Source organism: Epinephelus lanceolatus, chromosome 6, assembly GCF_041903045.1.
Source record: "Epinephelus lanceolatus isolate andai-2023 chromosome 6, ASM4190304v1, whole genome shotgun sequence".
NCBI classification, from domain to species: Eukaryota; Metazoa; Chordata; class Actinopteri; order Perciformes; family Serranidae; genus Epinephelus; species Epinephelus lanceolatus.
The window spans coordinates 2,325,276-2,339,906 of record NC_135739.1 but is presented as its reverse complement, the minus strand read 5'-3'; the positions used below and the strand labels follow the sequence as shown (position 1 = coordinate 2,339,906).

Below are 14,631 nucleotides of genomic sequence, written 5' to 3'. Positions count from 1 at the left end.
ATCTAGTACAGCCGAACTATCATGTTATTATTATTATTATTATTGGTGGGAACTTATAACAGAGGAATATATTTGCCGTTTTAATATCAAGAACACTTTCGTGTTTTTGTGTGTGTACAGGACGTTGTTAAATCAGGGAATCCGTGTGTCCACCACGACAAAGGATCCTAACTGACTAATTACGTTAGCATTAGTGACGAGTAGAGCTAAAAATGCTTTACGGAGATTGTTACAGTGTGTTACTGGGCGCACAAGAGAGGATTCATGATTTATTATTATTATTTTTTAATTACTATACCACAGAAGACTCTTCACTTGACATCGCTGTCTCCAGTGTCTGTCGTTTACGAACCTGGCAACCTGTAGAATTGGCCTATGGCTAAGCCCCGCCCTCAAACGCGATGAGCCAATCACAGTGCGTATAGCCATTCCCATACACTGGGACATTCTCTGCCTGGACGTCCATTGAAATGCATTACAGAAAGTCAGTTTGTTTGGTTTTATGAACTTTTTCTGAGATTTGAAGTTTAAAAATGGTCAAACGGTGTGCATGGGGTACATGCAACTCTGACACAAGGTATCCTGAGAGGCTGGGCGACCAGGTGTATTTTTTACACTTTAAACCACATCTCAAGCGAGAAAAGTGTCTCCTTTGGATAAAGTTGTGTGGTAACGTTAGACCACAACATCAACTCAACGTGAATAAGATTAACAATGATGTCTACATCTGTTCTAAGGTAAGTCAACATTGTGTTTGAGGCAACATATTGTCACTTTGCTGGAAAGAAATATAAAGTTATCTTTAACATCTCTAGCTAACGTTAGCTAAAGTTAGCCTAACGTTAGCTCCTAGCTGCGTTGTTCATCATGTCACCTTGTTTGCTGGGAGTTCATTAGCCTATTTTGTTCTAGTTTTGTACTTTGGTGATCGTACATCATTGTTAGCTGTTGTCCAAAGGGCTCTAGTTAAGCTAACGTTAACTTCTGGAGCTTAGCTTCATTAACTTATCTGTAATGGCAGAGATAACAAAGGTTGGCAAACGTTATGCTGAATGATTCAGTGTAAATACTGCAGCACCAAACTAACGGAGAGACACTCTTGGTAAAGATGGTAAAAAGGCCGTTATCCTTTTCTCATATTCTGAGCCAAAAACCTTAACTTCAGTGGCACTTTAACTTGTTGTCTTTGATGGTGACGGCAACCAGATGCGGTTCACAAGCGTACACTGTGACCTGTAAATTTTGGCTTGTAATTTAAGCTTTTCATCGACCTTCTCAACAATAAAATGATGAATATATCCCTCCAATGCGTAGTTGACGTGCGTAGATGACATCTGATCGTTATGTCTCCAAAAATCATCAGTTGCCTCCTGTGAAATGCCGTGTACTGTGACACCTGCCATAGCGCCGGTCACTGAATGTTGATAGTTTGTCCGAGTGAGTGGAGGGGGCGTGGCTTAGCCATAGGTCAATTGAAGAGTGGAGCGAGAGCGAGAGCGGGTGAGTGCGACACCTACTGACCAGGAAGTATGAATCCTATATCTATCACCTTTCATTTATCATTTAAATAATATATAATGACACTTTTTTCCTCAGGTGCGAAAATTATTTTTGAAAATAATATTTTTAGGTTTGGTGAAATGAAGTGAGGAGACGAGAGCCAGAATACTGAGACCAAAGGTTTCAACTCAGACTCATACACCCACGTTTAAATAGCCACATCCGAATCACAGAGGAGACTGAATGTGTTATTTCCTCCTGAGGTTTTAGTTTATGTTACTGTGGGCTTCAGCAGCTGGATCAGTGAGGACACTGTAAACACCAAGTCCACCAACATCAAGTCAAAAGGCTGCAGACTAACAGTTTACATGTGGGTCTGCAGTGTGTCATCGTGGAACTCAAGTATGAAACCATCTCATTAGTGTGCTGTGGATTTTTTTCTGTGATATTCACACAGCTTTGATCATGTTTGGTCTCCATGAGGCTGCAGCCGGTCAACTTACTGTGCTGTTCCAGAGTTATTTTACAGTTTATTAATGTTTATTATTACGTTTATTACGTCTTATTTTGATTTTTTTCTTGTTCAATCCCATCATCTAAACCAGTGATGTGGGGGAGAAACAAAAACCAAGGATGCCTATTTAAACTGTGTATTATATTCTGTCTACTGTGTTTTAAATCTAAGCGAGTGCCTCAGTTAGGTTGCAGTTAAAGTTTACATCCAAGTATGTGAAAACATGAACGCTGTTTGAAGTTATTATATTCTGTAATGATCAGGAAGTTGATACGCAGATACAAGTTGACTACTCCCATTACTGTGAAGCAATTGGCGGACTTGAAAATTGATAAGCATTTGACTGACATGGGATTGTGAGTCTCTGACTGGCCTCATTAAGAAATGACTGGCTACGTCAAAAAATGGTGGCTCTGGAAGTCACACATGCACACATCTAAAACAGTGGCTTCCCGGCTCTGGGATGATACTGGAGACTGGTGCTGGTCTGGTGTCTCAGACAGAAGGTGAAAACAGGTGCTCCAGCACAGACAGCATGAGGAAAATAAAGGTTTTGTTAACCATTAAAGCATGTAAACTAAAACCTAAACCAAGTACAAGATCCATCCCCCCACACACACACACACACACACTGTGTCTGACCTGAGTCGGAGTCTTCTCAGGTCCTGCAGGGTGAATCTGTCCCCCTGCAGCAGCGTCCGACCCTGCAGCTCCAGCCGGCCGTGGCGAGCCGTCCTCTGAAGCTCCACCCTCAGAGCCTCCTCACGGCTGTCCCGGTCCTGAACCAGGAGGTGCTCCTCGGTCACAAAGGCCCCTCCGCCCTCCTCCACCTGCAGCAGGTTGGTGAAGGCCTGACAACCACACAAAGGGTCAACCAACAAATCTGGATCTTCAAATGATGAGTGTTGATTGTTGACATTTCAAAGTGCTCGTATGACAAAATAATTTCAAGAGGAGTAAAGGTTTACTGTATTTTCACTTTGATGGATCTGATGCGGAAAATATAAAACCCTCCAGTTGGAGATCATCATATTTCATACCACATTTCATATCAATAATCTTCAAAAAGCTCGGTCTGTGTTTGAACTCTGACCTCTGGTGCTTGGTCGTCCACAGGGGTGACGGTGATGTTGAAGAGAAGGCCGGAGACGGTGCCGTCGTGGTGGTCACTGACGGAGAAGACAAACTGGATGAACAGTGGCTCCGGGCCGATGTCCTCCACGGGAGGCATGAAGGCCACTTTCATGTGGTTCACTGCATGCTGAGAGAACACAAGGTGAAACAATTGAGTATTTATACTCCAGTACTTTATTTCAGTAAAGTTTTATGGCCAAAATACATGACCAGTCTGCTGCAGCATGCCCACAGCGGGGCACGTTCACTATAACCAACTGAAGCTGCTACACTGACCACAGAAGCCGTGCTTGCTTGCACGAGCACTGTACTACAACTACTTCTTGTCCGACTGAATTCTCATCTGCTGGTATGTTTGAGGATGTTTTATGTATTTCAAACCTGTGTGAAGGACTTCAACACCGGCACCATGTGGTCTCTCTTCATGGCGTTGGTGCTGTCTGTGTAGAACAGACGTCCTGCATCCATCAGCCTGAAGATAAAAACAATATATAGGATCAATACGTGTTTCTTCTCCAGAGATCAGAATAAAAGTGCAAATCAGTCAGATTTTAGAGGTGTTCAGAGTTTTAATTATTTTGCTTTTTTTGTACTAAGCTAGGCTAAACCCATCCTGGACCTGAAAACAGCAGAGAGCAAGTCCCGCCCCTGTCCTTACCCAGGATGCAGTGGGCTGAAGCAGGGCTGCGTGATGACGTAGGTCAGGTCTGTGTCTGGATGCTCTCTGTCGGTGAAGTGGAGATGAGCCTGGGTGACGTAAACCACCTCCGTCTCCTTCACTGTCAGAGAGCGCACACTGCCGGAGACTTCCACCGGCAGCTGGTCTTTCACTGGGAAAACATGGACCACCACAGTCTGGATCCGCAGAGAGGAGACGGGTCAGTGTGACGGGATATATGGAATACTTTTCTTTTCTGATGAGAGAAATCAAACTCGTCACTTCTTTGACTCACGTATGTTTGGGAGAGGTTGGGCGGCTGGTGGCTGTCAGACAGAGTGAAGTCGAAGGAGTCCTCGAACTGTTCCTCTCCTGAGTGCTGGTAGTAGATCTGACCCTGGATCAGATCTCTCTGCAGGAAACTGTCCACAGGATCTCCTGCATAGACAGCAAACACATCATCAATAATTAAAACCCAGCAGCTGCATCACGGAATCCTCAGTGTGTTTGTTAACCTGCTACAACTCTGCAACATTTGGGTTACAAAGTCTGAAGAGTTCAGAGGATTTAAACCAACTGCACCTCCCTCTAATGTTATACAAACATATATTCTATCTTATATATCATATTTAATCACGTGACCCACCCTCACCTTTCTCGTGGGTGGAGGTCTTTCTGACCAGCTGCCCCGCCCGCGGGCTGGAGACCAGCTCATAGAGGATGTAGTCATCACTAGAGTCCAGGTCAGAGGCCAGCAGCATGTACTCCTCCAGCCTCACGGTGCCGCCCTCCTGCACCTCCACCGCCACGTTGTTGATGAGGAACGGCGGGGAGTCATCTTTGGGCAGGATGTTGATGGGGAACTTGTGGCGGATGCTGTGTCGGCCGTCACTGATGCGGAAGACTATGTGGTCGCGGGTGGTGTCGCTGTCGGAGTGATGGTAGATGACCACACCCTCTCTCAGGTCCCGCACACGAAACATGAACGCCTTCCCGCCTTGAAGACAGGAAACAGGAAACACCATCAGACTGGAAGGCTGGAAAATAATTATTTCAATAAAGCCATCAATGATTTTTCATTGAAATTGTGACATGATGACACAGTAATATTATCATAGTCATAACATCCTGATTTAAGTTTTCCATTCACAGCAGCGGACCACAGTCCATTACACGTGACACACATTTACATATTTAATGTTTAATATATTTTTTCATTTATGTGTTGTATCAATCTGTATTTATTTGGAAAAATATTATTGTGACATTAATTGATTTTAATCCATCAATCAGTCAATATATTTGTCACATGAAATCATATGATATTTTTTCAGTGAAATCATTTTCATGTCACTCAGCCATAAAGTTGCCATCAAAAACGGAACAACCTTAAAATTACAATAATGTAAATTAATGTTTACAGTCACCAGGTTAAAAGAAAAAATACATGGACAAACACTTTTGAAATGTATATTATTAAAGGTCCAGTGTGTAAAATTCAGGGGGATTCAGTGGTGAGGATTACAGATTACAGATTACAGATTACAACCATCTGAAACTTCTCCTGGTCAGAATTCCTCCAGTGTTCATTTTTCAGGAGCTAAATTATCACAGAGGTCTCTTCCTCTCAGAAACAAACAGACCAGCTGATTTAAACCGGTAAAAACACTGAATAAAGCAGTTTCGAGTTCTGTCCTGCTTTGGTCTGAATCAGGGGCTAATTTTGCCTAGAGTTGGTTCATGTTCTCAAGGCAGCATTTACAAGCGGACCAGATCAAATGCCTGCGACAGAAAGCTGCTCTTGATTGGTCAGAATTTCCATGTGGGCTCATCTAGAAACATGGTGATCTCTGTAGACGAGGACCTGCTCCCAGTGTAGATATAAACGTCTCATTGTGAGGGAACAAAACACAAGAACTCTTATTTTCAGGTGATTATACACTGAAGAAAACACACTGATTATGTTCCATTTCTGCAGATATATCCCCTCTTAATCCTACACACTGGAGCTTTAAAGTTAACGCTTAAAAATATGTGTCTATAATCTTCTTTTAGCTCCACAAGATAATGTTTTTTAGTATCAATAACTTCTAATAGAAACAGTGGCGCCTGAACTCATCGTTGTCAGTCTGAAGAGTTGGACCGAACATGAAAAACTTGTGTGTCCTACATTAATGAAATGTAGGCCGTGTCCATCTGTCAGCTCTCTGCTGCTGGCTGGCCTCCCTCACACTGTACAACATGCTAACCGCTAACAGCAGAGCGGCCTACTGTCGGACATGTGTTGTTGTCAGAGGACGGCTCCGTTTCCAGCCAAAGCTTCGCACTTTGATTCAATTACCGTCTCCAACACAGGCACTGTTTTTTTTATCTCCCATTGTCACTTGGAAATAACAAGTTTCTCTTAGCGCCTGAAGGCACCGTGAGGCGCTGGCTGGGGTTTGTGCTGCGAACACCGGTGGGGTAAAACATGGCGTCCTTCCCGGTGGCCGCCCGGTTGCCAGGATTGGGGGGCTTCCTGTCTCCCTGCGCGTGCCAGAGAGACAGAAGGGCAAGGTCAGCAGACAGATTGAGAGACGAGCGGTCGCGAGCCCGAACCTCATTAGCAACTTTACCGAGGGAAACTGGCTACTGGTCCAAGTGATGGAAACAACTTGGTAATTGGGCCCAAAGGTGGCGTTGGGCAGCAGGCCCATAAAGAAGAAATGGGATGGGAGGTGTGTGTGTGTGTGTGTGTGTGTGTGTGCAGCAGGACAGGCAGCCATCCATTTGGCTGAAGGCGTTGGACCAAGCCTGCAGTGACTGTCCCCCCCCGAGTCACAGCATGGAGGGTCAGTGGCGCTCTCCTCTGAGACACAGCTCCACCAGAGGACCCACTCACTGCTTCCAACATACATACATTCATACATACATACTATCTGACAGACAGACAGACACACATGTGCAGAGCCAAACTTTTGTTCCTTCTAAACAACGAGCGGCAGATAAACAAGAGTCCAAACTGGAGATAAAAATGATGCTGGAGCAGGTGCTGCTGTCTAACATGGAGGAGGGGGAGGGGAGGGGAGGGGAGGGGGGTGGAAACATGCCGAGTGGGACAAAAGTTTCAACAACCATCCAACTACTACACTGTGGTGATGAATATGGTGTGTGTGCGCTGGTTTTGATGTTAAAAAAAAACAAAAAACAAAACAGAGAGTCAGTAAAAACAGGGGGGACTGTGGGACGAGTCAACAGGGACCGTCCACAAAGTGCAACACTGAAAAGAGATGCGATAAAAATATTCAATAACTTCACTCTTATAACGTGCAGTATCCCAAAAAACACTTCACACATCAGTGGTCTCCTGTTGGTTATACTATTACACTGAGGTTGAAAAAAGTGTTCTGCATAATTTGGGGGAATTTCATTGGAAAAATATTCAATAACTTCAGACAAACTAATGTTGATGAATTTAGTTATAATAATCTTCTAATTCAAAAAAGACAAATTAAATTAAATTGCCACACGTGATGTCAAGTTTTTCTGATTTCTGTCTGTGGAGACGGAGCAGCGGAGTGAATGTGTGATTAACTAGCTGCGTTTCTTCCACCAACAGGGCTCTCATTTTAGTGTAGAGCGTCAGACTGAATTTACCAACGCACCATGTCAGGTCACTCACTCTCCGGACCGCCAGTGTTACTTGAATAAGTAAACACTGACCAACGGGACCAGACTGGCCGACCCGTATGCTCTCACTCAGTGGATGGATGATGTCACAGGAAGCCAATCTTACAAAGGAGGACCACACTTGTTTGTTTTGCTATGGAAGCTAACGTTAGCTAATGTGCTAAAAAGTTAGCGTTGCAGAGAAATCCAATCTTCCTCTTAATCCCTCCCCAGTTTCTGATGAGGTGGACATGATAACCCTTAATACACATAACCTTATTCATCCCTACAACAGGAAATACTTTTTCCCTAACCTGATATGAAGTGTGCGCTGCACATGTGAGCATTTTTGATGATGGCCTCCGTCCAGTCCTTTGGTCTTATCACATTTAACCATCTTTGTTTTTGTTGACGGGCAGTGGCGGCTGGTTTTGAGCCATGACTCCTTCTATTCTGGCTCCCAATAACACAACAAGACAAACACATTTTAACACTCCTATGGAGCCTACAGCCCTGTGGGGGAGAGGCAGCTGCACCTCCAGCTGATAACATGATGTCATCGTGACGTCGGCCTTAAAAGGGTCTATACACGACATGCTCAAGGCACAACCTTTAGCTCCAAATAAAAAACAAAAACAATCTGGAAATGAAGGAAATCTGAAACGACTGTATGAGGAGTACAGCCGCGTAGATGTGAGACCCGTGTCGGAACTGGCTGATGCTACACCATAAAGTCTGCGTATGAGGGTGGGACTTAGCGAAGGGTCAGTTGTCTCTCAAACAAATGCCTGTGCACACACGAGTAAATGCACCAATGCACTTATGCAGCTAATATTAAAAATGTATTTACCGTAGTTTGGGATGCATGGTTTGCTGTTTGCCATCTTTGTTGGTTTTATACTGCTCGTCCGTAGTGATCCAAGTGTCCTGAAGCCCCGACATAAAAAGTTGTTTGGAAAAACGTCATTTGAACTCTGTTTTTAGCCTCATTGTAGCCTGTAGCTCTGACTGCCTCTCTGTGCACCAAGCTCACGTGTGTGCTGGATCACTACGGACGAGCAGTATGGAGATATTTTGTGGTTTCAATTATGTGTTTTTGGACGTTTGAATCTGGGGCGCCGTCAGCCTCCATTAGGTGGAGTTGTGTTGCTACCTCCTCTCCCCTTGGATCTCCGCAAGTGATGTGAGGACTCTAAAACTTCACCTGAGCCTCCCTCGACATATGGGTGAGTAGATAATGGCTGAATTTTCATTTTTGGGTGCACTATCCTTTAAGTGGTTGCCATTGATGGTCCTGATTAACAACATAATTACATCTAATAATTTTTACCAAAAAAAGTTTCACCTCAGTCATTCTGTCAAACAACACACACTCAAAAAGTGTGTTAAACAGAGTTTAAACATCATTATGATTCAAATCATTTCCATCCTGAATATTTATTGTTAGTGATTGTTTCATTGTCTGTCAATGGGAGTCTTTAATTTTCACATTTTCTGACTCTTTTGCAACCGTTTGAACGACCTCAGGGTCAGGAAGACAAATCTAAGAGGTCATGAGAAGTTTTTGATTTTTTTTCTGTCAGATACTAAATATTCAAACATCCTCCTGAAGGAGCAGGAGAAAGTTTGGGTTTGTGAGTTTGGTCTCCTCCACTTGCATTAAGATGCTAAATTAATCTCCAAACCCAGATTTCCTGAGTGAGAGCCCTCTGCGAGGTGCTCCTGCAGGTCACGATTATTAATTGTGTCTAAATTGAAGATGTTAAATATCAGCCACAAATGTGATGAAACGAGTCGGAGAATCAGCAGAGAACACTCCTCCTCTCCCTCTGAGCCTCCCTCTGTTCCTGCACGTCTAAAGCAGCCATGAAAGGTTAACTCCCTGCATGAACCCCCCGGGGCGCCTGCACTCCTGCCACCTCACCCCCTCTCCGCTCCCCTCCTAGCTGGTAGCATGAAAACCTGTTTGGGGACAGTGCATCTGCTCCCTGTGCACGGCGGCATGAAATGGCATAAATCCTCTCCAATCTGCTCGGTCCAGAGACAAAGAGGCCGTCCTCCCAACGCGCTGGGCTGGAAGGGACAGACGTGGACGGAGAGGGAGGCGGCGGCAGCAGCAGCCCCCCCTCCCCCCGGCCAAAGTGGCCGCGGCCCCATTTTACACCTGATTAGGAAACACATGCAGGGCCACTAGACATATGCTTCCCCAGCCACACCATAGTCCCTGACGGATGGGCAACACATGGAGGAAAAAGGGCGGAAAAGGCCAGACGACGTTCTCTGGGAATTCCCAAGGCGGTGTGTGTGTGTGTGTGTGTGTGTGTGTGTGTGTGTCGGAATACCAGCACGGGAGTTAAGGAGCCGAGGTACGAGAACAGAGGATCAAACTGGGGCTCTTTCTCACAGTAACGGGGCCCCATCTGTACACTGCATGTAAAATGAAAAACTACAAATGTCTGTTTTGCTGCCCTCCATCATCAGGCTGCACCCGGTACACGTGCTGCATCCAGTCAGAGAGGTGCTGACATGATGCTTCTTGTTGTGCTTTGTACTTTAAACCCTCACTTACACCTCAGGATACCAGAGGTGGAACTCATGGAGGAAATGTTTCTTGAATAACAGTAAATATTCACAGGTTAAAGAAATGCAGCAGTGTGGGCTTCTTGTAGTCTTAAAAAATATTATTCAATGTTTATTTTATTTTATGTGAAAAAAAAAAAGTTTTGTCTCATTATTTTGTATGTGCGCACTTTACTTCATTTCTATTTTATTTATTTAATTGATCGATTTTAAATGTTACTGAGGTGAGAGACCGAACAGGCCCCCGGAGGATTCTTAAATCTCAGTTGCACAACTTGTTCTTCATTTGTTGCTCATTTCTGTCGTTTTGTTTGGTGCAAATAAACGTTAAGCACAGTTCAGACCAAAGATTCTCAACAAGACGAAACCGTTTCAGAACGTAGCAAAGAAAAGTGTCAGCGGTGTGAACTGGTCGTCTGAGCTCGACTCAAGCTGATGGTGTCACCTGACACTCAGTCAGCTGGTCACGTGGCCGGCGGCTTTCACTATTTTTTGGATGACTAAATATGTATGTGTGCATGTTTATATGTGTACTTATTTATTTCATTAATTTTTATTTCATTTATTTTGTAAACTTACTTTATTAAAGGTTAGGTAAGGTCTTAGTGATATATTATGTTGTATATATACTTTATACCACAACATGAAAGTGGTTGGATTCATGGAGAAACTCAAAAACAGTAAAAAAAAAATTAACAGGTTTGAAAATTGCTGTGATTTTTTTATTTTTTATCTAATTTTAATTTTCAAAACTGTTTTGTTTCATTATATTTGTATGCCTGTATGTGTACTTATTCATTTAATTATTTCTTATTTTATTTGTTTATTTTATTACAGTTTACGTTAGGTCTTATTATATGTTATATTTGTTGCTATATATTTTTCTTTTTTCCTTTGTTTTAAAATATTTCGTAATGCACAGATGGAAATATGTTGCGTCTTACATGACGTGACTGAACTGTAACTGAGCAAGAAGCTGAACAACAACAAGTCACCACGTATTTCGTTAAAGAATTTAAATGAACCAACAGATGATGGTTAATTATGGCGCAGGCACTGTGTGTCCTCATTCAAATGTAAATCCAGTGACCTCTGACCTCACCTCTGACACTGAGGCGTCCATGAAGAGGTCCGTCCACGGCCACCAGGTAGACGGCGTCGATGTTGTCGCTGTCGACTATCTGCAGCTCCTCCCACGTGATTGGTCGGGACTGACCCTCCAGCAGGTCCAAACCTGAGACATCAGAGACAGATGACGACAGATCTGAGGACAGAATCCTTTTACAAATATAAGTTAAATTGATTAAATTATATGTTTATTGGAAAACTTTTGTACCCATGTTCCAGGAGACTCTGGGTGCGTTTGTTTCAGCCGCCCTGATGGAGATGTGGACCATGATGGGCGGGCTGGTCATGTAGGAACTGTCTATAGCCTGAAACTCCACCTTACATTAACAAACATCAGCAGTATGTTACAAGGTTTATGACAGGAGACGTAATATTTGACCACAGACATAACAGATCTATTAATTAAAAGGGAACAACTGAGCTCCTCCTCATTTCCTGTCAGACAGATAATGTATAAATGTTGGATGTTTATAGTAAATGTGACCAAAGTTTCAAATATTGAGGTAAACATATGTAACCCCAACACGACAAGCTGATGTCAGATTGAGACAGATTTCTTTATATGGTCAAATTCATCATAAATGCTCATGAGACGAGGCTCGACTTAAAATATTCCTCCTATCTTCAATTCAGTTGTATTTTTTTATCATATTTGATCATTTTGATTTTTAACATACCTTTTTTTTAAATTATCTTTATATTTATTTTTCATATTTTGTTTTCATTCAGATTTTTTAAGTTCTATTTACTCTTTTTTTATTCATTTTAAATCAGTTCTTTATCTATCTTTTTTAATCTCTTTAATTTAATTTTCCAGTTTTATGTTTTGTTTTTACTGAACTTTTTTTTATTTCTATTTGCTTTTAATTTTAATTCAATTTAAATTTTATTTTTGATTTAACTTCTTTTACTCCTTATTTTATTATTTAATCTTTTGTTTTCTTTTAAATTAATTTGTTTAATTTTATGTTTGCTCTTATTTTTGGTCAATTTTAATTTTATTTGTAATTAAATGATTTTATCTTTCTTATTTGTTTGTCTTTTTTTGTTTTTCTTTTACATTCTTTATTTCTATTTGCCCCTATTTTTTTCAATGTAAATTTCTCTCAATTTAAATCTTATATTTATTTTTTTTTACTTTTTAATTCATTTTGCTTTGTTTGATTTTTTTTTACCATATTTCATTTTTTCTTTTCATTGATTTTTTTATTTCTATTCGCACTTTTTTTTATTCAATTTTAATTTCATTTTCAATTTTACTTTTTTATCATAAATTTTATTTTTCAATATGTGATTTTCTTGTCCCTGATCTTTTCAAATTTGCTCCTATTTTTTTTTATTTATTTATTTATTTATTTTTTGTATTTTAACTTTTTCTTCTTTTTTTCCATTTTTATTTTATTTTTCCTGAAACGTACTTCCTGTTATCGTCTCAGGCTAAAAAAAAAACATTGAAGGTAGCTCTAGCAGCACAAGTTTTTTGATTATATGTTTCTTACCTGATAAATTTTTTCTGAGACATGATTCTCAATGTTTCATGTCTGTTATAAACCCTTTACCATAATTAGCATAACTTGCAGTACCTCGTAGTTCCTGCGGTGTGATTGGCTGCTGTTGGGCGGCTGATAGGCAACCTTCATCTCGTGGAGGTCAAGCCAGGTGAAGGACGTGACGGGCTTCGTGTGGTCATCCAGGTGGGTGATGTAGCCGTCGGCGGGCGGGACGGTCACATTGAAGACCAGCCTCTCCTGCGGCGTCTCATGATCTTTGGCGTCCAGGGAGGCGGTGGTGATTGGGGTCAGGATGAACTGGTCCACCTCCAGGATGAAGGAGGCCATGAAGGCGGCCTGAGGCGGCTGGTTCTGCATCGCACCATGGATCAGAACCGGCAACCACACTGACTCTGCCTGCCAGGGGGGTGAAGAGAAAAAAAAGATGCCATGTTTGTCCCAGAGAGCGCCTCTCTTCCTTTGTTTTTGGGACACATGTAAGTTTTAACACAACATGCATCACGTAGAAATCAACACATACCGCGACAACTTTTGCTGTTATATGTGGTGTTAAAGAGTAAGCCCCAGAATAGAGGATCAGACGTGTTAGAGATGACAGGTCTTCGTAATAAAGACACGCCGTTAACGAGTTAACAAGCAGAGGAAAAAAATGGTTTTAACATTAAGGATTTTTTGGAGCCTCTGAAACTTCCTGCTCCACATCCTTCACATCCACAGAGCTGAGAACATGAGATGTCACCTTTTAACTGCCAAAAAACCTCTCCACGCCTGTGACGCCGATCTCGCCTGGAAAACATCCGACCTGGGTACGACTGAAGCTGCAGTTTATCAACTTTGTCAATTAGAGCACTTTTCAGTAACGTTACTACAAGTTACTGTTTCCAACCTTGACGTATGAGGGAAGTGAACGCTGGATAATATCAGCTTTAATCTCTGGATGTTGCCCGTACCTCCAGCAGGGCCCTGGTAGCCTGCTCCCTCAGCTCCACCCTGATGGGGATGTAGTCGATCTCTGGTGACGGAGGACTGAGGTGCTGGTACTTGAGACCAGAGCTCAGGAAGTCCTGGCAGCTGGTTTTGAGGAACCGGACCTCCTTGGTGTCGTGAAGACACGGTTTGTTCCCGGGACAGAGCGCTGCCGTCTCTCTGCCTGAAGGACGAAGACAAACAGAACAAATCCAACTGAGGAGATGCAGCAGCTTCAAGTTTTGTTTCACATGTGCAAGCTTCAAACATCAAGAACACACAAAATCATTTCTTAATATTTTACTATTCTTATTTTTTATTAATTAATAATTCATATTTTATTTTTATATTTTATTCCAATATTTTTGTTGTGCAGTTTGATTTATTATTAACTTGAATTGTTTGTCATTTAACTATTATATTAGATATTTATTTATGTCTGTTATTCTTTTATTGTTTTGTCATCATTTTTCCTAAATATTTTTTCATAATTTTTTTTATTTTGTTTCATATTGTTTCAACAAATTAAAAACAGAATTTAAGAATAATATATATATATTTTTTAGTTTGTTATATTTTGTTAGTATTTTTGTGGCTATGGTTTAAAAGTCGACGAATAATTCAGACCATGAACCAGTGCTGCAATGTGTCCAGATGTGACGTACCCTTCCTCTGCGTGGAGTCCTCCTCCCTCACCAGCTGACCCAGAGCGGGGACGCTGGTGTCGGTGGTCATGAGCCGGATGCTGCAGACCAGGTCTGCCGTGGTTCGGATGCTCAGGACGGAGCTGTCAATGGCGTTGGATAAGCCGTAGAAGAGAGGAACCACGAGCGGAGTGCTGCCCAGCTCCACCACAACAGACCCTGACTCCACCACCCGCACCTGCAGAACCATCGTTTCCACCTGCGTATCTGAGGACGTGAACCTCCAGACAGAAACCACACAGCAGGTTAAAAGACAGTCTGTCAGGTTTGTTTAAATGTGTCATCAGT

General features: G+C 42.2%; 1 protein-coding gene across 2 annotated transcripts in view; it reads right to left on the bottom strand.

Annotated features, from left to right (window-relative positions):
* The window catches only part of frem1b (Fras1 related extracellular matrix 1b), an 87,898-nt gene that overhangs the window by 46,947 nt on the left and 26,320 nt on the right, over positions 1-14,631 (bottom strand). For both annotated transcript variants that reach the window (XM_033622721.2, XM_078168444.1), the window contains 11 exons: positions 14,305-14,564; positions 13,624-13,823; positions 12,746-13,069; positions 11,371-11,479; positions 11,137-11,268; positions 4,459-4,803; positions 4,102-4,244; positions 3,807-4,003; positions 3,530-3,620; positions 3,108-3,275; positions 2,657-2,865 (listed from right to left, as the gene is read on the bottom strand). In XM_033622721.2, the coding sequence (XP_033478612.2) occupies positions 2,657-2,865; positions 3,108-3,275; positions 3,530-3,620; positions 3,807-4,003; positions 4,102-4,244; positions 4,459-4,803; positions 11,137-11,268; positions 11,371-11,479; positions 12,746-13,069; positions 13,624-13,823; positions 14,305-14,564 (2,178 nt within the window). The remainder of the gene's footprint in view (positions 1-2,656; positions 2,866-3,107; positions 3,276-3,529; positions 3,621-3,806; positions 4,004-4,101; positions 4,245-4,458; positions 4,804-11,136; positions 11,269-11,370; positions 11,480-12,745; positions 13,070-13,623; positions 13,824-14,304; positions 14,565-14,631) is intronic.